Source organism: Saccopteryx leptura, chromosome 5 (assembly GCF_036850995.1).
Source record: "Saccopteryx leptura isolate mSacLep1 chromosome 5, mSacLep1_pri_phased_curated, whole genome shotgun sequence".
NCBI lineage: Eukaryota > Metazoa > Chordata > Mammalia > Chiroptera > Emballonuridae > Saccopteryx > Saccopteryx leptura.
The window spans coordinates 85,161,174-85,186,624 of NC_089507.1; the positions used below are offsets into that span (position 1 = coordinate 85,161,174).

General features: G+C 37.3%; 1 protein-coding gene across 2 annotated transcripts in view; it reads right to left on the bottom strand.

Annotated features, from left to right (window-relative positions):
* Positions 1-25,451, bottom strand: part of SLC39A8 (solute carrier family 39 member 8) — an 88,503-nt gene that overhangs the window by 48,047 nt on the left and 15,005 nt on the right. For both annotated transcript variants that reach the window (XM_066384894.1, XM_066384893.1), the window contains exons 3-4: positions 11,035-11,197; positions 2,449-2,618 (exon numbers count right to left, since the gene is read on the bottom strand). In XM_066384894.1, coding sequence (XP_066240991.1) covers positions 2,449-2,618; positions 11,035-11,197 — 333 coding nt within the window. The remainder of the gene's footprint in view (positions 1-2,448; positions 2,619-11,034; positions 11,198-25,451) is intronic.

Consider the following 25,451-nt stretch of genomic DNA (forward strand, 5'->3'; position numbering starts at 1 on the left):
AGCAATCTATGCTCTAAAAGAAGAAACTTTAGTAGTAAAGAAGCAGCACTGAATCTCACATTTGTAAGATAATATTAGATCTAGGTAATGCAGATAAGTGAGACCATTTACTTTCTCTAAAAGTAATATATTTGCCTATTTTAACCATAGATAAATTTTTAAAGCAAATATGTCAAGCCATTTGGATTACTATTTTCCCAGGAGAGATCCTCTTAAATCTAGAGGATCTTGATAAATCCTACAGAGATTAAATACATGAAGAACTGGACCCAAGGATAAAGAAGATTTAAGATACCAGGCAGACTCACACAAAAATGAGAATTCATTGTTTAGAAGACATAGGATGTAGGACAAGAGCTGGAATATGAAATTATAAAAAATAAGAATATTCCTAACAAACAAGAAACACAAACTTAAAATAAAATAAGAGGAAAAAAGCAATATAGTATCCTAGCCATTGTAAATCTTCCCTCTGAACAGAATCCTAGACTAGAAGATGCCTGAGTTCTTGTTTTATGTCTGCCTCTAGGTAGTCATGGCCACAACTTGATTTGTAACTTTTCTATGCTTATATATACAGTGCAAAAATAGCACAAAAATACTTTAGATATGGCCTGACGAGGTGGTGGTACAGTGGATAGAGCATCAGACTGGGATGTGGAGGACCCAGGTTCGAGACCCCAAAGTCGCCAGCTGGAGCACGGGCTCCTCTGGTTTGAGCAAAAGCTTACCAGCTTAGACCCAAGGTTGCTGGCTTGAGCAAGGGGTTACTCAGTCTGCTGAAGGCCCACGGTCAAGGCACATATGAGAAAGCAATCAATGAACAACTAAGGTGTCACAACAAAAAACTAATGATTGATGCTTTTCATCTCTCTCTGTTCCTGTCTATCTGTCCCTATCTATCCCTCTCTCTGACTCTCTCTCTCTCTCTCTCTCTCTGTCTCTGTAAAAAAACAAAAAACAAAACAACAACAACAACAAAAACCCTTTATATATGTAACACAGAGGTCATGAAAATAAAATAAAGTAATAAAAGAGAGAATTTTGCCAAAAAAAGAAATAACTATCTATGGAAATTTGAGGTAATATTGCAAAATTGCAAAAGCAGATTCTTCAGTGGTCACGTAATTCTCTGATCACATCCATAATGCCTTAAATTACAGATAGGCAAAAGAACATTCACAAATGTTGAAGAAGTTTCTTATTTTTGTAAGTCATTTCTTATCTATTACTACATTTTGAATAAAATAGAAAACCTCAAAATCATAAATGAGGAATCCCCAATCCAAACACAATATCAGTTTTTTAAATTTAATTTCTCCCACTAATGAAATGATTTAATATATACAAATATATTAAATATATTAACATATATAATATTTCATATAAAATATTTTAATCAGAAAAGCTATAATATAATCCTAGTTTTGTTACTAGCTAATTGGGTGGCTATAATCAAGTCAATTAATCCCCCTGTATTTTTATTTTTTTCATCTCTACAATTGAGATGACCTTCCTAGTTCCTTTCTAGATATAATGATCATGATAAAAATAAATCTACAACTCTAAGAAGTAATATCCCCAATTTCATATATAGCTAAGCTTTAGTTATAATTTTCTAACAATTATGAGATGAGGGTAATACCCTGAACCACTATAGCTTGGGGCTCACTCGCCACCTTTACATGTGTACTGGGGGGTAGAGGGTTCGATACAGTCCATCTCTACAGATTTCCTCAGCTCTCCTTTGTGGCTTCCTCCTATTAAATCTCTTTCTCTCCTCCCCTCCCTTTTTTTCTCTCAATTATTCCTCTCTCTCTCTCTCTCTCTCTCTCTCTTCCTAATCTGGCCATAATACAGATTTTTAAATTAAACATATATATTATTTGTTGATTAACTGAAAAGCTCACTATGATCAATGTCAGACCAATCATACAGTTTATAAAAGGAAAAAAATCAAGATGCTGTTTCTTCATTGGCCTTCAATTGATTTTTCCACAGTCAAAAAATAAAAATACACCATGCCCTGATTTATCCTCCAGCCTTCAATAGGTGTAGTAAACTATATATATAAGGAAATCTTGTGGTACATCTTCAATGTAGCTGACATTGCATGTACCTTTAGAAAATAAATAAATAATAAAGGTATATAGAGAAATTAAACTTTCCAAGTGCAAGACAGAATAAAACTTTAAGGCCCTCAGAGGTGTCCCAGAGCTGTCTGAGCACGTCCCGTTGGCTGGCCTCCTGGAATATTAATTTCATCTCAGACACTGACATTCCTTGAAGCTTGAGACAAGCTTTTTCACTTGCTGTGATTCAGCACTCTCTTATCTAAAACACGTTACACCAGACCATAAAATTCTGTGAAAATCATGGAGTTTAAAAATGTACAAAGTGCTAAAACATTTTAAAAAAAACAATTATTCACAGAAACAGCCCTCTTACCTCTGGAATAAGTTGGAAAATTGCATTTGAAAATAGAGTCCCAATAGCCAGCCCCACAAAATAAGTCAAAATCTTGGGGAAATAAGATTTCTTTATCAACGGAGTCAAAATCAATCCGAGGAGAGATGCCAGATTAATAATTGTCACTGACAGTAATCCATATCCCCAAACTGTGAATCAGAAGAAGAGGAGAAATTAATCAGAGGAAAGGAGCCAAATGAAGTCATGCTCTACATTAAACTTGAAACAAACTTCTTATTTAAACTCTCTTGATAAAGATATCTTCTATTAAAAAACAAAATCATCTCAATGAAAATCATATAAGAAACTGAGACCACATAGCATAGTAAACATTAATAGAAGCACTGATTATACTTTCATCAGTCCTAAGTCATCATTACTGGACCAAAAATCTGTATAGCTTACAGAGAATTTGGATAATATCTAGAACAGTGACATGACAATCTGAGGCCCACAGGCTCCAAGCCACCTAGTTTTATCTATTGGTTCATGACCAAGTAAAACCTAGCCTTTCAGAGAAATGTAGCAGCAGTGTGAGTTTCAGGGAAAGGGTATGACAGACGGGTAGTGGTGGGTTAACTCCAAGGTGACTGTAGCTGCTGATGTTGAGCTTGTCATAATCACTTGTCTCCAAGTGCCTGTGGAGAGCACCTCCCTGGGGAAGACAGTACCTCAGCCCTCCAGCAGAGGTCTCAGCTGGGCTCAGCCCATTGCGGGAAGTGAACACACGGAGGGAGGAAGGAGCAGCTGCATTGCACTACTCAATCTCTCCGGCACAAACTGTGGCAAGAATGTCCTATACAGTAGAGACCCTAGTGGCAGAAGGAGGTGCTGCATCTCTCATCTCTCTATACTCAGGGCCTGGAACCCAATAGATGCTTTATAAATATTGCTTAGAATGAAAAGGATGAATGTTATCCTAAGGTCTACAGCTTAATGGCATGTGTGACCTATTGTCTTTGGGTCTCAATTTTCTCCAGTTATACTAAAGGGGTTAGTTTTTAAAGACACATGGGCATGCAAGTGAAACATACTGTTAGCCTAGGACAGTGGCAATGACAGTGCAAGCTGAATATGAATGGCTTCTGAACTGTGCGACACACAGCTTTGCCTGTGGCCCCCACGCACTGGGCACAAAGACAGCGTGAAAGATTAGAAAGCTGCCTCTATATCGCCACTTCTTTGTCCAGAAAACATTTTTAAATATTGGGCTACTTTTCTCATGGACACTGCCAGTGAGTACTGTAGTAACATTTCATGTTTAGTGAGTGACTTCATGAGGCACTGTGCTGAGTGGCTAAAATGTATGAGTTCATTAGATCCTCACAAAACCCTGCGCGGTAAGTACCATTGTTATCTCCTTCATACAGCTGAGGAACCCAAAGCATATAATTCAAATGAGCTGCCCAAGTCACACAGATTTCAAACCGAGACAGTCTGTCTCCGGGGCCCACATTTTTTACCAATATGCTTCATTACTGCTGTAGAGGTCATTTAATTTTTAAAAAGCCCATGGGACTCAATAAAACTAAACATTTTAGAATATGCTTTATGAATACAAGACTGTTTGCCATTATTCAAGTTCAAGTGATCCTATCTACAAATAAACAATTTTAGCAGATGTTTATGGAGCCTAGGATGTGAACCATGATTCCTGCCAACAAGCAGCTTGGATCTTTTGCTTGGGAAGCTGAGAAATGTGAGGACACACCCAAATACAAAGCAATGTAAGGTAGCTTGTACTGAGAACCAAACAAAAGGAACAAATAATAAATGTTACTATGTGTGTTGACACAAGAATCATCACAGCATTAATCATGACTTTATTTTTTTCACTTCCCTATCAGTTCAAGACTCTTGACCATGCTCTACAAAGTCATCTCATTGGATCTACAAAGGTCCATCTCATTCCACTTAGTATTTTGTCACCTAAAACACTACTTACTCTCCTCAGACTTTCCAAGTAAAGAAAGTTCTTAATCCCACATTTTCCTCCATGATATATACACATATTATATATCATATAGTTTCTCTTAAAATAACCTTCTATCCCATCACTAGCCTGCATGCATTTATTCATTCAACCAATATTTATAATCTCATTGGGTAGACAGGATGCATACAGATTAAAACTAAAATAAAAATGCAAAGAAGTTTTTGAATAACAAAGAGGAAAATCACATACACATATTAAACTCATCACCTTTCCCTGAGAAATCCTGCTCCACTATCCTTGTTCATGATCTCCATAAATAGCAGAAATATTAGGATCAATTTCAATTGCTCACTCTCCGCCAGTTGATTCCATACATGACTGGTGACCAAACTCTATCAATTCTGCTTGAGATATCTCTCACTCCAGCTTCCCCATCATCATTACCTATGCCTTGAGTTCAGGCCCTCACCATCTCTCACTCCCCCATCCATTACACTACGACAGTTTTCCATCTGGCCTTCCAACCCACCCCCCGACTTGACATAGCTACCAGACTTATTATTCCAAAACACAACTCTGATCATCTCATGCCCCCACTTGAAATTTCCCTTCATCAACTGACTTCCATATGGTCTCATCAGTGTAATTTACCCCCTCCTCAACATGGCCTTTGTGCAGACACAATGTTTTCCAAATACAGAATTACTTTTATTTGTGGTTTCTGTCTGGGAATATACTGTTGTCTTTATTGCCCGAGAAAGCACTCACACATGGGTCTATATGCCAACTCACAGACCTCCTCCAGGAAGCTTCCCTAATCCTTCCAGGCAGCTGTCCCTCACATGTCAAGCTTCCCATAACTTTTTGATTGAAGGTAATTGGACCAGTTACCATATCTTGTGTGCTACAGTAACTTTATCACTTCTATATTTGTCTATATAATATATATACACACATATTATGTGATGTTTTCAGGAGAGGTCTATGTTATATTCATCTTCAGTGCCTAGGATGTTGCTTAACAAGTAGCACACCTTCTTTGATGAATGAATTAATGAAGGCTATATTTCAAAGTACAGCCCAGAACTCCATCAAAAAAATGTTCAGCCCTGGCCAGTTGGCTCAGTGGTAGAGCATCGGCCTAGCGTGCAGGAGTCCCGGGCTCGATTCCCAGCCAGGGCACACAGGAGAAGCGCCCATCTGCTTCTCCACCCCTCCCCCTCTCCTTCCTCTCTGTCTCTCTCTCTTCCCCTCCCCCAGCCCGGGAGCAAAGTTGGCCCGGGCACTGAGGATGGCTCTATGGCCTCTGCCTCAGGCGCTAGAATGGCTCTGGTTGCAACAGAGGAATGCCCCAGATGGGCAGAGCATCGCCTCCTGGAGGGCATGCTGAGTGGATCCCAGTTGGGCGCATGCGGGAGTCTGTCTGACTGCCTCCTCGTTTCCAACTTCAGAAAAATACAAAAAAAAAAAATCTAGAAAGATTCACATAGGTGTCAACAACTGGTTACCGAATGTTGGGCTAATTAGGTGAAATGATTTTTCTATTTATTTGTATATTCACTAAAAATGTGTTAAATGCCTAATTAAGTCAAAACATTACTCAGATCATTTTCCCCCTAAACCTTACAGAATAAAAGAGAAACATGGGTAAAACACACACACACAAAAAAATGCCAATTCATCTGTTTATCCAATCCTTCTAACTATCCTTAATATTATCCATATTTATCAGAACGACTTGGGAAACTTTTGAAAGTGTGAATCATCACTCTTCTAGGCACACTGTTTGATTCCCCTTCTTTCATTGTTATGACACTGTTCGGGGAGGGGAGAGGGCATCCACCATCCTCTCACTCAACGGGAACACCAAAAAATGAATTAATATAAAAATATCCCTTGGACATTTCCATAAACAGACAGGACTTCCTCTCATGATCTGTTTCAGACTTTCTACTTCTTAGTGAACTTGGAAATTTTTAAATACATTTCCAAGGAACACTAGTAATGATACTTAACATTTATTGAACATTAACTATGCATGAAAATTCTTCTATAAATCTCACCTATATTAAGTTATTTAATTCTCCTATCTCAGTTTTTTTTTTATAGGAATAACATAAAAGCAGTTAACACAGTCCCTGGAATATATTTGTCTTCAATAAATATTATCATTATCTTCAAAAAGAATTAGTAAGTACACCATCATATAAACTTTAGCTCATTTACAGCATTGTTATATAGTGAAAGAACAACGAACTAGGAGTTAGGAGCTCTGGGCTTTTATCTTTCCGCAGGTATTATACCTAGAGAAAGCCATTTATCCTCTCTGGAGATTAAGACGTATGTCATCAGTTGTACTGTGGAGTTGGACTATGTAATATCCAAGGATGTTACAAGTAAAATTCTATTATTCTTACCTATTATTTGAATGAATGAAAAAATATTTTGTGACCACATTAAAAAAATAAGGGAATTTTATACCATTAAATTATTGCTAAAACTTAATTAATTTATCCCCTAGAGAATTTAATTTACCATCTGTTTACTGCACTCATCAATATGAGTTTATTAAAGCACCTGAAAGGCAATTTTAAAATCACAAAACATAGTTTTTGATCAATAAAATTGATATTTGACCACTGAAACATCAGTGCAAATGTGTTCGTAAAATCCTTGGATTACATTTATTCTGATTTTTCGTTCCTTTGAATGAACTCAGAATTGACTCTATATTAAATGAACAGTTATATTGAGTCCAGCGCATTTCAATAAATAATAATTTATTTTTGTTGGAAAAGAATGGGCTTACACAGGCCATGGAGTGATGTGGATCTTTAAAAACATGTATAAAAAGAGCAAAGACATATTTTTCCTACTCTGTGCAGGCACCGTTCTAGGCACTTGCATATGTAAACTTTTTCAATACCCCCCAACAGTTCTATAAGAAAGGCACTATTATTTTATAGATGCTGTAACTGAGGCACAAAGATATTAAATAAGCTGTTCAACTTCAACAGCTACACTAAAATAAAAACAATTAAGATATTATACCAAAAAGGCAATATATTATCAAATGAAGCATCCTATATTAGTAATAACAAGTACTCTACTAGTTCCCCTGATTCTCCAGAAATGTTTTTATGTCTCCTCCCACCCACCCCACCCATGCTAGCCCCATTTCAACTCCTAAGATAATGTGCACCCTCGGAGGTATCTTTCTCTTCGGGGGTCCTCTGATATTTGGGGCTTTTTGATCTCACAAATTAGAAGTATTGATTTTTTTCATTTTATGACTTTGCAGTGTTAACTGCAGAATTCTCTCACTTCCTGATTCCACTTGCCTGTTCCTACTTCCTGGTTCCTGAGATAAAATAAACCTAAGAATTGAAGTTAAACACACTTCTGAATATCAGTAATTAACCTGCACAGAGTACAGAATCAGCTTTTTCTGATGCCTTACATCCTGTACTCAGATTTATGTATGTTATATATATTTTATTTAATATATATATCACTTAACCACATGCAAGATGATTTTCCAAATGCTTTGCCAATATTAAGTTATTTAATTCTCATAGCAACCCTAGGAGAAAACTACTATTTCAGACAAGAAAACTGAGGCAGGAAGGCATAAAGTCAGTGCCCACCATAGCTAGAAAATTACAGAGCTGGGATTCGAGTCCAGGTGGGCTGACTTCACAATCTGTGTTTTTACTATGCTGTATTATTAGTAAATGTTGTATATAAGGAATTTATTGAATTCACTTTTAAATGTAAAATGCTAACTTTATTAGTTTTTTCTTTGTTTATTGTTTTTGTTTTTGTTTTCACAGAGACAGAGAGAGTCAGAGAGAGGGATAAATAGGGACAAACAGACAAGAACAGAGAAAGATGAGAAGCACCAATCATTAGTTTTTCGTTGCAACACCTTAGTTGTTCATTGATTGCTTTCTCATATGTGCCTTGACCATGGGGCTACAGCAGACCGAGTAATCCCTTGCTCAAGCCAGCGACCTTGGGTCCAAGCTGGTGAGCTTTGCTCAAACCAGATGAGCCCACACTCATGCTGGCAACCTCGGGGTCTCGAACCTGGGTCTTCCACATCCCAGTCCAACGCTCTATCCACTGCACCACTTCCTGAAGAGGCTAACTTTATTAGTTAACCAGACTTGTGGAAATACAAACATGCACCCAGGTTCGAAAACCCGAGGTCGCCTGCTTGAGCACAGGCTCACCACCTTGAGCATGGGGTTGCTGGCTTGAGCTTGGCATCATAAACATGATCCCATGGTCACTGGCTTAAGCATGGGGTCCATGGCTCAGCTGGAGCCCTCCAGTCAAGGCACATATGAGAAGTATTCAATGAACAACTAAGGTGCCACAACTATAAGTTAATACCTCTCATCTCTCTCCTTTCCTCTCTCATTCTCTCTCTGTCTCTCTTTTCCTTTTAAGAGAGATAGAGAGAGAGAGAGAACATGGGTTCTGAAGCCAAGACAGGTTTGAATCTGGTTTTATTATGTACAAGTTGTGTACTTCTGAGCAAATGACTTTAAAGTCTCTGTGCCTCAGTTTCCTTAACTATAGAAAAGCAGCTCTTACATTATGTGGTTGTATGAAGATTAAATTAGTTAACATGCATAAAGTATTTAGAACAACATAGTAAGTGCTACATAAGAGTTGACTTTTATCATTACTTTTGTCATTGTTATTGTTATTTTTGCTGTTCACAGGTAGGGATTGAGGTATCCATGTGTACAAGAGGAATCCAAAAGTAAGTGAAACAGGTGCTTCCTTTGTCAAGGCTTCCCTTTTACTCTCTATCTTTACCCTCCCTCTTTATTTTTTCTATTACACTCATGTTTTATATGTTCACTCAGACCAGTGGCTTCAACTGCTGTCTTAAAACAACGTACCTCCAGCCTCGCCCTATTCTCTGACCTCCAAATATGTGTATGCCACTGCCTACTGGACATCCCTGCTGACTGGTCTATATCAATGTCTCAAACTGCCCATGGCAAAATCATTCTCTTGATTCTCACTACTGACTTCCTCTAACAACAAACTGCTTCTCCCCCGTATTCTCTATACCAGGAAATGGCAGCAATCTATCCACATTCAAGGACTCAGCCCTTCACTCATTGTCTCCACCCCCACATCCAAACCAGAGGCAAACCGTCTTAGCATGATCTCTGAAGTCCATCCTGAATCTCATCACTTCTCCTCGCTCCTACTTCCCCCACCTTAGTTGAGTCTCCATCATCCTGAACACCAACCCCTGCAACAGCCTCTTGACCAATCATCTTCATGCTCCTATTTTCCCCTATTGCCATCTGTCCTTCAAACAGCAGGCAGAATCACCTTTTACAAATCCAAATAAAATCATGGCATTCTCCCGTTTAGAACTCTACAGTATCTTCATACCACAATCAGGACAAATTCCAATCAATTTACTGTACACTACAGGTTCCTGGCTCCCTTGCAATGTCACCTCCTTCCTTCCTTCCTCCTGCTCACTATGCTCCAGGCACACAGGCATCCTTGCTGCTCCTCACACAGTCCAAGCAATTCCCAAGCCTTTGCTGACTGTTCCCTCGGCTGGTAAAACTCTTCCTCCAGGAGATCTTGCCATGGTTCCTCCCCCATCCTTCGTCAGGGCTCTGTTCATGTAATCTCATCAGAAAGGCCTCCCTTTATCCATCTAAATTTACACTCACCCACCATCTTCTTCTATTATAACCTACTTTATTTGCTTATTTTTATAAATGTTTATCATATTTCTTTTCCACTATGTCATAAACCCTAAGAAGGCAGGAAGTTTTTCTTCTTGTTCTTGACTGAATCCTCAATACACAAAATAGTGCTTGGCATTATCATTCAGTGAAAAACAAATAGACAAAACAATGAGAATTAAAATACCATGTGAGGCAGAATAACAATTTGGGACCAAGAAATGGCACATAGCTAGCAAATAGCTATGTATCTGAATTGGTGTATCTCATTTGTGAAAGAACTCTTCATGTTTAAGTATGTGAACTATATTACATAGTAAGCAGGCACTTGTTTTCTTCTATTTTAAAATGTCTTTGCCGCAGATTATTTCTATAAAATAAAGTATCTATAGCAATACTAGCACTTAACACAGTCGCTTGCACTTTCTTTCATTTATAAAAATTTCAGTGGTAATAACTTAGTACCTTAAGATCTAATCTAGAGACACACTAGCTCTCTTATCCCTTTATTGACAATTACAGATAAACTAACAGTTTTTAAATAACATTATAAGCACAATGTAATGGAAATTAACTGATCAATTTTGAGCCAGATAGTTAATATGAATCTAATGTACATTGCCTAAAACACGTTTAAAATCAATAACTGGATTTTATAAAGTTTTTAAGTGGTACCAAGTGTAATTTTGAATTCACAAATAAAGGAGTATGACTTACGAAGCTTATAAGAGTTCTAATTATTCTTCTTCTAAGTACTTCTAGAATATAAGTACTTTACCAGGGGATTCTATGTAGATTAATAAAAGCAGTAAAGCAGAAAAAGAAGCATGCTAACTTCATTTCAGACTAGTCCATAGATTTTTTTTCCTATAATGGGAGAATAAGCTTCCAACATACCTTCAGAAAGACTTGGTTTTGTTTTGTGTTTGGACTGCTCTTCACAAGGGTGAAAGTTCAGTTGCTGCAAGACTGCTGGGCAGATGACAGAAAAGTTGAAGCTGTTTATCTGGGTAACATTTGAAAAGCCATGAAGAGAAAAGATCTCTTCAGCGGACAAACACTGAAATAGAAGAAACAAAGTAAACATACATGTGTTAATATCGTAAAAGCACTCAAGCAAAGACATTATAAAGAGACATGGAATATTTCACCTAAAAACTCAGCACTAACTCTTTTTAACAAAAACTCACTAAAAAAATGTGTAGACTCTTTAAACTGTAAAACAACTTACACCTCTTTAAACCTAGAAACTAAAAAAATAGCAAAAAACATTCTTGATCAACAGTCTGTCTATAGCAGTGGTAGTCAACCTGGTCCCTACCGCCCACTAGTGGGCATTCCAGCTTTCATGGTGGGCGGTAGCAGAGCAACCAAAGTATAAATAAAAAGATAGATTTAACTATAGTAAGTTGTTTTATAAAGATTTATTCTGCCAAACTTAGTGAAAATCCAACATAAAGTACTTGGTAATTATTATTATATGCTTTAACTTGCTATAACTCTGCTTTATAAATATTATGAAGTAAAGTTACTTCCCTACTTTATAAATTACCATTACTGTGGAACCGGCAGGTGGTTAGAAAATTTTACTACTAACAGAGATACAAAAGTGGGCGGTAGGTATAAAAAGATTGACTACCCCTAATCTATAGCAACCTAAAAGGTAAGGACTGGTCTGATGATTTCCAAGAACTTTAAAATAAAAGGGCTATAAGATGATTCAATATTCTCAATCTTCTCTCTCTGTTTTTATTTAATTTGAATCGATATTTTGTGTGAAATATTGGAGAGGCTTTTTATAACATTTGTTATAGACAAAAATACATATATATTATAGTTTCTAAAAGAGATCCATCCATTCTCCTAGACAGCAGTAATAATCCAACATGTCAAAGTTGTTTTAAAATATGTCTTTAGAACAAATAGTTATTTGCTAAAACATGTATTATGCTCAGTGATGGTAGGTAGCTTTTCTATATTATATAAAATTTTGAAATAGTGATGTGCTATTTAGAAATTCATTAACTATTAATGAGAAATATAATCCTCACAGAAAAGAGTTCTTTGCAAAACAAACAACTTTTTAAAGGTATCATTTTACTCTTGGGAAAAATTTAACTGTAAATTATTTTCTACATATTCACATTATAAAGAAGAATATAAAAGAAATTAAATGTGTTACTATTGCTAATGAATTTTATAAAAATTATAGAGTGTGAAAAACATCTATTCATTCAGATAGACAAGTCTGTCTTTAATAAGTACAATTGAGAACATTTCTTTGCATACTTCAGCCAATATTTAAACCCCACTGAGATCTTGCTTTGTGCAATGTATTGGGTCCACCTAAAATTCATATACTGAAGCCCCAACCCACAATGTGATGTTTTTTGAAGATGGAGCCTTTGGGAAATAATTAGGGTTAGATAAAGTCATGAGGTTGGAGCCTTGCTCCAATCAGCTTAGTGGACCTAAATGAAGAGACACCAGAAAACTTGCTTGAGCTCTCTCTCTCTCTCTCCACCATGTAAGGACAAAACAAGAAGACAGTCGTCTCCAATCCAAGGAGAGAGCTCTAACCAGATACCAACCATTGCCACCTCTACCAGTCTCCAGAACTGTGAGAAAAGAAACTTCTGTTGTTTAAGCTACCCAGTGTATAGTATTGTTATAGCAACCTATGCTGACTAATATGCTATGAATGATATTGAGAACTCAAAGTTTTTGTTGTTTGACCATAAGTGCTATAATTTTCTTCACAACAGAAACAATGAAACTAAAAATGTAAGATTTTTATAAAAGGAGATGACTACTGATTTTAAAGATGAAAAAAACATCTAATACACCAAGATGTGGGGTGTTGTCAAAAGCTAAATGTTCAATTGCTTTAACGAAAATACACATTTAGACCTCTTTTACTAAACACCTAAGTATGGTCTACAGTTGTTTCTTATTCAACTATGCTTTCCTTTCAGTTCAAGACAATGACAGCTGTGTGCCATCCCTAGAAGAGGAGACAGTACACTCAAAGCTTTGAACAGTCTTCCCTTTAGTGAGAATAGGGGATAATAAACTAATGAAGGAAGAAAATAGCTTTATAACCCACTGGGGGAGAGAAAGTAGATATAGTTTATTCATTACCATGAAACCACTCAGAAGCATAATTGCTAGGCTCAAAAATTACAGGGATCTTGTGGTCTCACTGCCCACTGCATGCTTCCCAGAATAAATGGGTGTGGAAGTACAAACACAAAGCAGCACTGTGCCCCAGCAAGGAAGTCTTAACCTACTTGGACTTCAGGTTCCTCCAACTGTAAAATAAGAGGAAAGAGGGAAGCTACTTCCTCTTTCCAAAAGCCTTCACAGAATTAATAATCTAAGATGTCCTAAAACTTGAGGACAGTTAAGCAATTCTTTTCAGACTCTAATTGTGACCTGTTAGTGCATCAGGAAGTCTACTTACAGTCAGCATTTTGTAAGAAAGTTAAAAATAATGTAATAGAAACTATAGAGTGTATCACACATAACTAAAATAAGTATTACTGAATCAAATTTTACTTTAGCTACACATTTACATACTATGCACAAGTGTTAGACATGGGATCACAATGCAAAATTTATTTTTTACAAGCTGGGTGAAAAGAGTGAAGGGATTAAGAAGTGCAAATTGGCAGTTACAAAATAGTCCTAAGAATGAGTGTAAAGTACAGTATAGGGAATATAGTCAATAATATCTTCATAACTATGTATGGTTTGGGGGTACTAGACTTATTAGGGGATCACTTTATAAATTATGTAAACGTCTAACCACTCTGCTGTACACCTGAACCTAACATACTATTGAATGTCAACTGTTAAGTGGAAATATTTTTAAATTTTTTTAATTTCAAAAAAACATTTTTTACTGTAAATGGCAGTCAGATGTTTGAAAGTCACTACCCTTAAGGATACCCAAATTGCCTATTGCACATCCTTAAAGTCACTCTCCTACATATAGTTAGGGAAAAAAAAGATGAAAAAATAAGTAATCAATATTATAAGATAGCTTAGAGTCTTGATCTGTGCAGCATCTGTGTAGAAATTTTGGTTGGGCAGGTACTCATAAATCATAAAATTTTGACAGCGGCAACTGCTCAATCTCAAGAAAGAGTAAGTAGGTGGAGAAATGACAAAACTTTAGACCTTGCCTTATGATACAAAAATGAGGATAGAATATTAAGAGAATACTAACAGTGTGACAAAACAAAAATAATGGCAGGCCTGATTTATTTTAAGAAGCTATCTACCAGCAAGTACAATGAAAGTAATTTTATACAGCAACCTAATTTGGTTTAATTTTATTTCATTTTATTTTATTCTTTTTATATTTTGAGTTCCTTCACCTATTTCTCCCATTCTTTACTCCCCACCTCTGGCAACCACCGATCTGCTCTTGTATCTAGGAGCTTGGGTTTGTTTTGTTTAATATTCTACATATAAGAAATATCATATGGTATTTGACTTTTTCTGTCTTATTTCACTGAGCATATTGCAGTCAAGATCCATCCATGATATCACAAATGATAAGACTTCAGTTTATTTATGGCTGAGTAATGATCCATTGTATGTATATATCACATATTCTTTATCCATTCATCCATCATTGGACACTTAGGTTGCTTCCATATCTTGTCTATTGTAAATAATACTACAATGAACATAGGGATGTTATATATCTTTAGAGTTAGCGTTTTTGTTTTCTTCAGATGAATATCCAGAAGTGGAATTCCTGGATGATATGCTAGTTATTTTTTCTTTTTTGAGGAATCTCCATACTGTTTTCATAGTGGCTGCATCAATTTACAGTTACATCAACAGTGTACAGTTTCCCTTTCATCCACATCTTCAGCAATGCTTTTATTTCTTGTTTTTGATAAAAAGCCATTACGTGAGGTATTTCATTGTGGTTTTGATTTGTATTTCCTGGTGATTAATGATTTGAACATCTTTTCATGTACCTGTTAGTCATCTGTATATCTTCTTTGGCGAATATCTATTCAAATCTTCTATCCATTTTTTAATTGGACTTTTTGGTTCTTTTTGCTGTTGAGTTGTATGGGTTTTTCCACCATTGAGTGAGTTGCCTTTTCATTTTGTTGATGGTTTCCTTTGCTATCCAGAAGCTGTTTGATTTGATAGTCCCTTTTTTTTGCTCATGTTACTTTTGCTTTTGATGTCCAATTTAAAAAATTATTGCCAAGACCTATGTCAAGGAGTTTTATGGTTTCAGCTCTTAATGTTCAAATATTTAATCCACTTTGAGTTAATATTTGTGTATGGTGTAAGACAGTGGTCAAATTTTACTTGTTTCCATGTAGCATTCCAGTTTTCCCAACACCATTTATTAAAGAACATTCTCCATTGTATATTCTTTTCCCATTGTATATTCTTGGCTCCTTTATCATAAGTTTATTGGCCATACAAATGTGAGTTTATTTCTGGGTTCTCTATTCTGTTTCATTGATCTATGTGCCTGTTTTTATGCCAGTACCATACTATTTTATTACTACAGCTTTGTAATACAGTCTGAAGTCAAGATACATTATGCCTCCAGCTATGTTCTGTTTTCTCAAAATTGCTTTGGCTGGTCAAGATTTTCTGTGGTGCTATACAAATTTTGGATGTTTTAAAATATTTCTGTGAAAATGCATTGGAATTTTAATAAGGAGTGCTTTAAATCTGTAGATTGCTTTGGGTAGTATGAACATTTTAACAATATTTATACTTCCAATTCATATGTAAGAAATATCTTTGTATTTATTTGTGTTTCCTTCAATTTCTTGCATTAATATCTGTAGTTTCCAATATATAGGTCTTTCACCTCCCTGGTTAAATTTATTCTTGGGTATTTTCTTCTTTTCGATGCAATTGTAAATAGAATTGTTATCTTAATTTCTCTGATAATTTGTTATTAGTGTGTAGAAATGCAACAGATTTTTGTGTACTGATTTTTATTACGCTTTGATTTAACAAAGTTGAACCTGTAACAAAGAAAGCAGTTGTCTAAGAAAGGGCAGAGTTTGTCCCAGAGCAGGGACAAACAGGATGAAAGCCTGAGTTGTAAGGGCAACAACAAAACCAGTAGAACCACTAAGGAAATTCAAACATCCTCTCAAGCACACACCTTCACCTCCAAAACAAACAATGAATTCATTTTTAAACTAGTAGGATCCACAGGACTCCTCAGAAAACAACTCCGGGTGATTAGCCAGAATAGTATGTGCCTTAAAAATAACATCATGAGCTTTCAACATCTCCTTCAAACCCACAGACAGAGCTTTTCTTCTATCTGTTTCCACAACACTGCTATTCTCAAGAGTGTTCCTTGATGTTTGCTGTGGCCTCTTGAGCTTTGTGCCATCAGAGGCAAACTCCAGCCTGCAGATGCCCTGGTGTTCAGTAGGTTGATGTAAAGCCAGTAGTTGCAGCCATCACAGCCGCCTGGCCCATGCAGGTTCCCATTTAATTTGGACAGATGGTAACGAATCAACAGCGCCAAGAACTGGTGGGCCATCCTTTATTCTAGACTCGTACCGGCCAACGAGTAAAAAACAAACACACGGGGCACCAAAACCCACTCACATGTTCTCCTGTTCCACAACCAGGAGAATCTTTCTGGTTTTCCCTAGAATCAAAAGCTCCCATCTCACTAGTTCAGTGGAGCTTATAAAACCCCTCACCTCTGTTCCCCTTCAGTTCCCCACCATCTTGCTTGCTTCCTCTCTGCCACCATGTGGCCTCTCTCCCTGCAACAATATGGTCTTCTCTCTGCCAAAATGGCCTCCTTTTAAAACTTTTAGCCTGCTTCTTGGCTATAAGTCCTTACTCGTCCTTGCTGTATTCAGAATTGAGCCCAGTTCTATACTGAGGTCCTTTCCCCCTTATTGCAATCGTTCTTGAACAAAATTTGGGTGTTTTTGTTTTTTTTTTGCTTTAACTACTGTTAGGCTCTGGTTTTCTTTAACAATACCAAGTATAATACCTCCTCCAGCACACATTAGCATAACCAAGCCCCTTCCCAAGCAGGAAGGTAATCAGCCGTGTCACATGGGCAGTGGCCATCTTTAACAATAAAAGTGAGAAAAACCAAATAACACAAATTTTACAAACGTATTTGCCCAACAGTTGACTTCTTCCTAAAGACGTTTTCTCTATTTTAAGTTACACTACTATTGGTTAGTCTCTTGCCACATTAATGTGATCTCAAATGGGCCTTATGTACACAACAAACCAAAGTAGATAGTAGAAGAGGTAAGGAGGTTTAAATGCTTATCATAAACAAGATCTCAAATTATATTCAAACTCATTTTAGCAAGTAGTTCCCTACACTTTACCTCTTCTGCTCTCCCTACTCCTTTTTCCTCACGTGTAATGACTAATCAAAGTTTTAAGATTTGGGATTGTTTTGTCTTTCTGTTTGTTTGTTATTGTTCTTTTTTATGCAGTCACATTTTTGTGGGAATGATGGAGGCTGGTAGAGGGAGAGGGAGCAGAGGTGAAGATTGAATGATTAAGGCAAGTTCCTCACTCAACATTTTACACAGTTGAAATCTACTTAAAATAAATGCCAAGCAGTTAAGCAAGGTTTAAAATTACATAGCTTAGATAACAACACAGACTCTCCCTACCTGAATAAACTTTAGTCAGGCTCTCTAAATCCTCTAAGCTTCAGCCTTGTCTGTGTCCTCGTGGGGCCTACATTGCCCAATTTTAACAAAAATCTTGCTAAGTCAGTTAAGAGAGAATCCCCCATCCTTGTTATCTGATCAGGCTGGACTGCCTTCAGCAAAAATCCTGTTCGGTCTGTTTAACCAAACCCCCCAAACTCTGATGTTTTCTCTTAGTTATTTTCCATGCACTGCCCCCACCCAGCTTCTTGGCTATAAATCTTTACTCGTCCTTGCTGTATTCAGAATTGATCCCAATTCTATACTGAGGTCCTTTTTCCCTTATTGCAATCGTTCTTAAATAAAATGTTTTTATTGCTTTAACTACTTTTAGGCTCTGGTTTTCTTTAACAATACCAAGTATAATAACCATGTAATTATATTACATATCAGATAAGTTCTTTCCTTCAACAACAACAAAAAAATCTTTTTTATTAATTGATTTTAGAGAGAGGAAAGGAGAGAGGGAGACAGAAATATCGATATGCTCCTGTATGTGCCCTGACCAGGAATCAAACCAGCAACCTCTGTGCTTCAGGACAATGCTCTAACCAACTGAGCTATCTGGCCACATATCAACAAATACTTATTGAATCATAAAAGTCAGGGTATAGTATTGGTGGGAGAAGTGGAAAGTGGCAGAAGCTGGAAAGCTGGAGGATGACAGCAAGAAAGAAATACAGTGATCCTCCCTTATCCACAGGTGGATACAGTCCAAGACCCACTATGGATGCCTGGAATCTCACACAATACCCAACATTATGGATACTATATTTTTCCCATACATGCACACCCATGACAAAATTTAATTTATAAACGAAGCACAGTAAGAGATTAACAACTAATAATAAAATAGAACAATTAATAACAGTAAACTACAATAAAAAATATGGGCATGTGGTCTCTTTCAGCAAACCAGCACAATTTTCTTTTTCCTTCTTCACAATTTCACAGATAGAAGATTTATATCTATAGATTTAAGCAACCTCAGCGTACAGTTTTTTTTCTTCCCTGGTTAAGTCAGAAACGTTTACCTTCTCATTTCAAGGAAGCACTTTACAGGTTTTCTCAGCACATCTGAAATGCCAGCATCATTATTACACTTGCACTTTGGGGCCTCTATTAAGTAAAACAAAAGTTACTTGAACACAGGCACTTTGATACCATAACAGTTGATGTCATAACCGAGAAGGCTAGTAAGTGACTAATGGTCAAGGAGTGTATACAGCATAGATATGCTGGACAAAATGAAGAGAACCCAAGTTTGCCACCCTCAAAACTGTGCCTTTTGGCACACTGATTTTAAACTGGTTATTAAGAAACAGAAGACTCAGAAAAAACATTTGACCCTTCCTTTTTCCTGCCAAAGAGATTCAGCTAGAAAGGCCTGCTCCAGTGAAGAAATCTTGGGATGTTCACCTTAGCCTAAACTAACTGAGCATGCCCCAGGGGGTGGGGTGGAAGGGACTGAGGAGGGCCTGATGGCTGGATAAGCCCGCATGTCCCGCTGTTTCTGGATTGCCAGGCAGGAATTTACCTACTACATGTTGCCAGACAGGAATTTGCCTACTACGTGTGCTCTGTACTTCCTCAATTACCTGCAAATCAACCCTTCCACTTTTATAATCTATGATCTAGTTCCTCTTTTTTCTCTTTGTCCAAAATGACATATATACCCAATTTTTCCTGTCCTTGGAATCTTATGCTTATGTGCATTCCCCATGGGTACACATTAAAAATTTATTTTCTCCTGTTAATCTGCTTTCTGTTGTTTGCATTATTAGCCCAGCTAGATGAAAGTAGAAGGTGGGAGCACAAGAATGCTTTTAGCATCCCCACAAAAGGGATGATTCATGTCCTGGGCGTGATGGAGTGGGATGGTGGCAATTTCATCACGCTACTCGGGATGGTGCCCAATCCAAAACTTATAAATTGTTTTTTTCTGGAATTTCCCATTTAATATTTTTGGACTACAGTTGACCATGGGTAACTGCCTCTGCAGATAAAGCAGGGACTACTGTAGTACAAAGATAAACATGTCATAATACCTTCCATCAAGAAACCTAAGTAACTGTGGCAGAAATAAATCGAATACACCAATATCTATAAAACCAGGGAGAAAGTGATAAATTTACAAGAGGCATAATGATAAAGAACTATGAGAGCTCGTATAACATGCAGAGGAAAGAATCAAAAACTACTCTGAGGCTAGAACTCTGGGAAAGTGGGAAGAGGATGTCATTACTGGTGTGACTATGGAACCCGGGAAGAAAAACACACAGAGGATGGTGGTCAGTTTGGCTTTAGACATTTTAAGGTGCAACATCTGTGAGAGACCAAATGGGAATGATGAGTGGCTTTCTGAGAAAGGCAGAGGCCGGACATAAAGACATGGCTCTAAACACTGTCTTATTTTCAGGGAAATAGGGTAGATTGTTGTACATGGAAACAGAGTCACAAGAAAGTCTTGATTTAATTCAGAGTTTGGCTGGTTATGCTGATGTTTGTGATGACATGACTACAGTGTGTTAATAAATGTTCATTTTTTGTTCAACAATAAATGTGAATTTTTGTTCATGGAAAAATAAGACATCCCCTGAAAATAAGACCTAGTGCATCTTTAGGAGCAAAAATTAATATAAGACACTATCTTATTTTTGAGGAAACACAGTAGTTACTTGAGCCAATGAATTCCCTTTTTTGACTTAAGCTAATTGATTAAAATTGTTTCTTTCACTTTCAAATGAAAGAATCCTGATTGATATACAATATAAAGTGATTATTTAAAAGATATTTTTTATATCTAATGAATGAATAGAACATCCAGAACCTATGAGAAAACAAAAAGATAAGTTTTCCTAATGTTTAAACCTTCTCCATTCTGCTTCCTTTTCTCAACACATAGGTTGTTTTCTCTAATTGGCTGTCTTGTCAAATGGCACCCATTAAATAATACAAAACAATAAGGCCATCTGATCCTGTGCCCATTATGCCAACACCTTCACACCACACCAGAAATGAAATATCATCCCATTCAAAAGTCACCCCAGAAGTGGTTTCAGATTCTGCTCTGCCATACACTGTGCTTCTGTGGAAGCCGAGCAGTTCATATTCCCAACAAGGACACTGCTGGGTGTGGTTATGTTCTCTCTTGTTGAGGGAAAGGTAAGGAGCAAATGCATCCCATAAAGCAGTTAGACTTGGTGACAAATGCATCCCATAAAGCAGTTAGACTTGGTGACAGTCAAAGTGAAATATAAGACCAAGTTCAGTCAGTTTTCTAGGCCATCAAGTAAATGAGCCACACACTTTAAATTATATTATAAAGCCTCTCGGTAGAGGTAGAAATAGGGTTTGAATCCAAGTCAGAAAGAGCCCATCCACCCTCTTTTCTTTAGTGACTTCTACCCTGCTCTGTCACAGCTGTTGTTTTTCAGCAAGAACTATAACTATCTTCTGGAATTTGCCATCCTCCCCCACTCCTCAGGTGAATGACAGGCCTCCCGTTCTTTGAAGACGAATCCATCCAAAGTCTTCATTATTTTGCTGTCATAGAAGCCTGTTCCGCTTCTCCTCACTCTCATTCATTTGTTCATTCAACAAACGCAGATTGTTCACATCTTTTCTGAGCTAGATATTCTGCGAGGTGCTGAGACTAAGACATGGTTCCATCTTTAATAAGTTCACCATTCAATAGATAAAACATAGAGAAACAAAACAGATCATTATAATGCAATTTAGTAAGAAAAATAATAAAGATATGTGCAAGGTATTGTGAGGGAAGAGGAAAAAAGGGAAGGCTTCCTAGAGGAGATACATGTGCTGAGTCTAAAATGTTGGCACAGTGCTTCTGATGGCTAGAGAGATAAGACATGAGCCACAGGAACCTAAGGCAGAAAATAGTAATGCAAGTAAGTATGTGATTAGTTGACAAATGGATTTTATAAACAGAAGTTATAAGAAGTGTTAGGGAAAACACATAAGAGCTATATCCTTAACATATAGAATTTCTTTAAATTCTCACATCAACCACTAAAGTAGGTTTTAGGAAAAATTGGGGATGAAGAAATCATGTCTTAGAAAGGTAAACTGTTCAAGATTAAACAACTTGTAAGTATTAAAGGCAGAATTCAAACCAGTGTCTTCTTACATCATCTGACTTCTAAGCCAATACTCTTGCTGCAATACTCCTACATTTTGGTAGGTTGAACAATGAGAGGAACACAAATAGTGAAAGAAGGAACCATTTAGACCCTGGCAAGGAATGTGTTTGTTACCCCTGATAGAAATTGAGTCATACAGTTAAAATACTCGTGGACCGTATTTATGATCCCATCCAAAGAGAAACCACAAAAACAATCAGACATCAGCCAATTCAAACAATTCAAATATCAGGCAAGTTTTCTCACCATGGTGACAATTAAAAAAATGCAAGATGACTCAATAAGCCCTTCTGTCCATCACCCAAATAGAAATATTGGGCTGACACAATAACCACATTCAAGCAGCAGACAGCCTGGCACAACCTTGCACAGCACCCTCTGCCATGTGCCCTTGGCTGCTGACATTGCCATAAAGTACCTCTGTAACAGGATCATCAAACCTAGAATAGCCTGGTGTGAGCCAGCTTGAATGCTTCGCTTCACTAATAGTGTTTTAAACCGAATATGCTTGAAGCTCAAGCAGAAAAGCCATCCTGTTGATTCACTCACCTGTGGTAGCATCACATAACCATACGACCATGAGACGAATACGACTGGTCATAGATTGTTAGGAATGTATTAAGAGTTCATGTATATATGTGGGAATGCATGTAAAAGGTAAAAATCCACAATAATGATTTAATGGGAAAGAAACCTCTGGAATCCTAGAGATCATACCTACCTTAGAAGTTACTAATGCTAATACTAATAACATAATACTGTGTGCCTGGCACACAGTAAGACTGAGTAAATACTTGTTAAGTGAATGAATGAGTAAATGAATAAATGAACCCCTCACTTGTCTTGAAAGTATTTTTCAAAATCAATTGCAAAGCCAGTTTAAGCTCATAGTAGTAACCTAAACAGATTTATATTTTTAAAAAAACACAAAAGAAGAGCAAAAAGTGAAGTACGTACACATAAGAGTGTTTCAAATATGAAATTGACCAAAGATCACAAGAGAACAACTTAAATATTTACATTTTAAAATGGTAGTTTGAGTTTAATAATTGGAGGCCACTTCTGGCCCTGAAACAAGTGAATAGTCCCATTTATTTATCGCTTCAGGGGTGAGTGTACAGTGTCATGAAGCTGGTGATTTAAATGCTTCGCACTTGCCACGGAGTATCCAAAGCAGGAGTGACTGAGGACTTCACTCCGAAATTGTTCTTCATACAAAATGAAACCACTTAACCTTAGGCACATGGAATAAAGAGTACAACTCCCAAATCTCCTTCACATTACGTACATATCTGTGCACTGAATCACCCTCTAACAAACTTCTTTTGAACTTTTTCCCTCTTAATTTCCTCTTCAAAGTTTACTCATTATTATTTTATAAGATAAAACATAATTTTACCAACCTCCTGCTGGAAAATAGGTAAGGTCAAAATTTTCATAATAATACTAAGGCTGCATTTTCCATTTTCACTCTCATCCATTTCTGAGTTAACTATGGATTTTTCCAGAAGCTACATGACATAAATCACAATAGATTAAATGCAAAAGCATATATGAGACCTTGTTTTCTACTAAGACACATATTAAAGGGGTTTTCAAAAATGTAAAACAATGCTATTTTTCTCACTAATTATTTTATCATGGAAAATGGTTTTTTTTCTTTTTAAAAAATGTTAACATGGCATAAGTTTATTAATGTTATGTTTAATAAATAAATATTTTTAAGTTTTCTCAGCATTAATTTTTATAATTATAAATATCAATAGATTTAAACAATATACACTAAGCCGGTTTGTGTCCTCAACAATTTTTTTTTGACAGAGACAGAAAGAGTCAGAGACAAAGACAGATAGGGAGACAAACAGGAAGGGAGAGAGATGAGAAGCATCAACTCTTTGTAGCGGCACCTCAGTTGTTCTTTGATTGCTTGTTCATTGATTGCTCTCTCCTATGTGCCCTGACCAGGGGGCTACAGCAGAGTGAATGACCTCCTGCTCAAGCCAGCAACCTTGGGCTTAAGCCAGCGACCTTAGGCTTCAAACCAGCGATCTTTGGGCTCAAGCCAGCAACCATGGGGTCATGTCTATGATCCCACACTCAAGCCAGCAATCCCGCATTCAAGCTGATGAGTCCGAGCTCAGTCAGGATGAGCCCACGCTCAAGCCGGCCACCTCTAAGAGTAAATACAAAAGGATTCTGAATCCCAAAGGTTTGGTCTAACACATAAGAATGACACACAAACGAGCCCTGTATACCACCTAACTGACAAGTTGGGAGCTCCAAATCAATCTAATTCACATCTCATCTAATTTATCATAGACACCCACAGGACTGGTTCTACAGAGACACTGCCATTGTCACTCTTACACTCAAATTGTGCACATGTGCACGCATACACACACAAACACACGCATTCTGCCAAGAGTGTAAATCCTAACACTGAAGAACCTTAATTATCTGTCTTCCCTTTACCATCCTCCAAAGCAGGGGTTGGGAACCTATGGCTCGCGAGCCAGATGTGGCTCTTTTGATGGCTGCATTTGGCTCGCAGACAAATCTTTAATAAAAAAATAATAATATTAAAAATATAAAACATTCTCATGTATAACAATCCATTCATTTCCTACCGCTCATGTTCATGGTTGCAGGTGGCTGGAGCCAACCACAGCTGTCCTCCAGGACAACACCAAATTTTTATTGGATAATGCGTAACATACACGGGTCATTGTACGGCTCTCATGGAATTACATCTTAAAATATGTGGTGTTCATGGCTCTCTCAGCCAAAAAGGTTCCTGACCCCTGCTCCAAAGCATACTTGAATTATCTTAACCAAACAATTCCAATAAGTCTTGTGTTTCACATTCACTGTAACTTTGCATGACCCTGACCATGACCCCGACCTAGAGTTCTGATGTGCTTCTCCTTAGTTTCCAGCTCCTATCTGTCATACATGGGCCCACACCTCCTATGCTTCCTGATACTATGTTCACCCCTTCCCCTCCAGACTCCTACACCAATAGTATTTACTTGTTTAGCACTTACTGGGTGCCTTCATGCAGTATCATCTGTTCATAAAAATGGATACCTTTTTATTACGATCAAGAACACCTAGAGCCTGACCAGGTGGTGGCGCAGTGGATAGAGCATCAGACTGGTATGCAGAGGACCCAAGTTCGAGACCGCGAGGTCACCAGCTTAAGCACGGGCTCATCTGGGTTGAGCAAAGCTCACCAGCTTGGACCCAAGGTCTGGCGCATATGAGAAAGCAATGAACAACTAAGGTGTCGCAACAAAAAACTAATGATTGATGCTTCTCATCTCTCTCTGTTCCTGTCTGTCTGTCCCTATCTATCCCTCTCTCTGACTCTCTCTCTGTCTCTGCAACAAAAAAAAAGCACCTAGAAAGGACGACATATTTTCTTTAAATCTTCCTGAATCTTTGG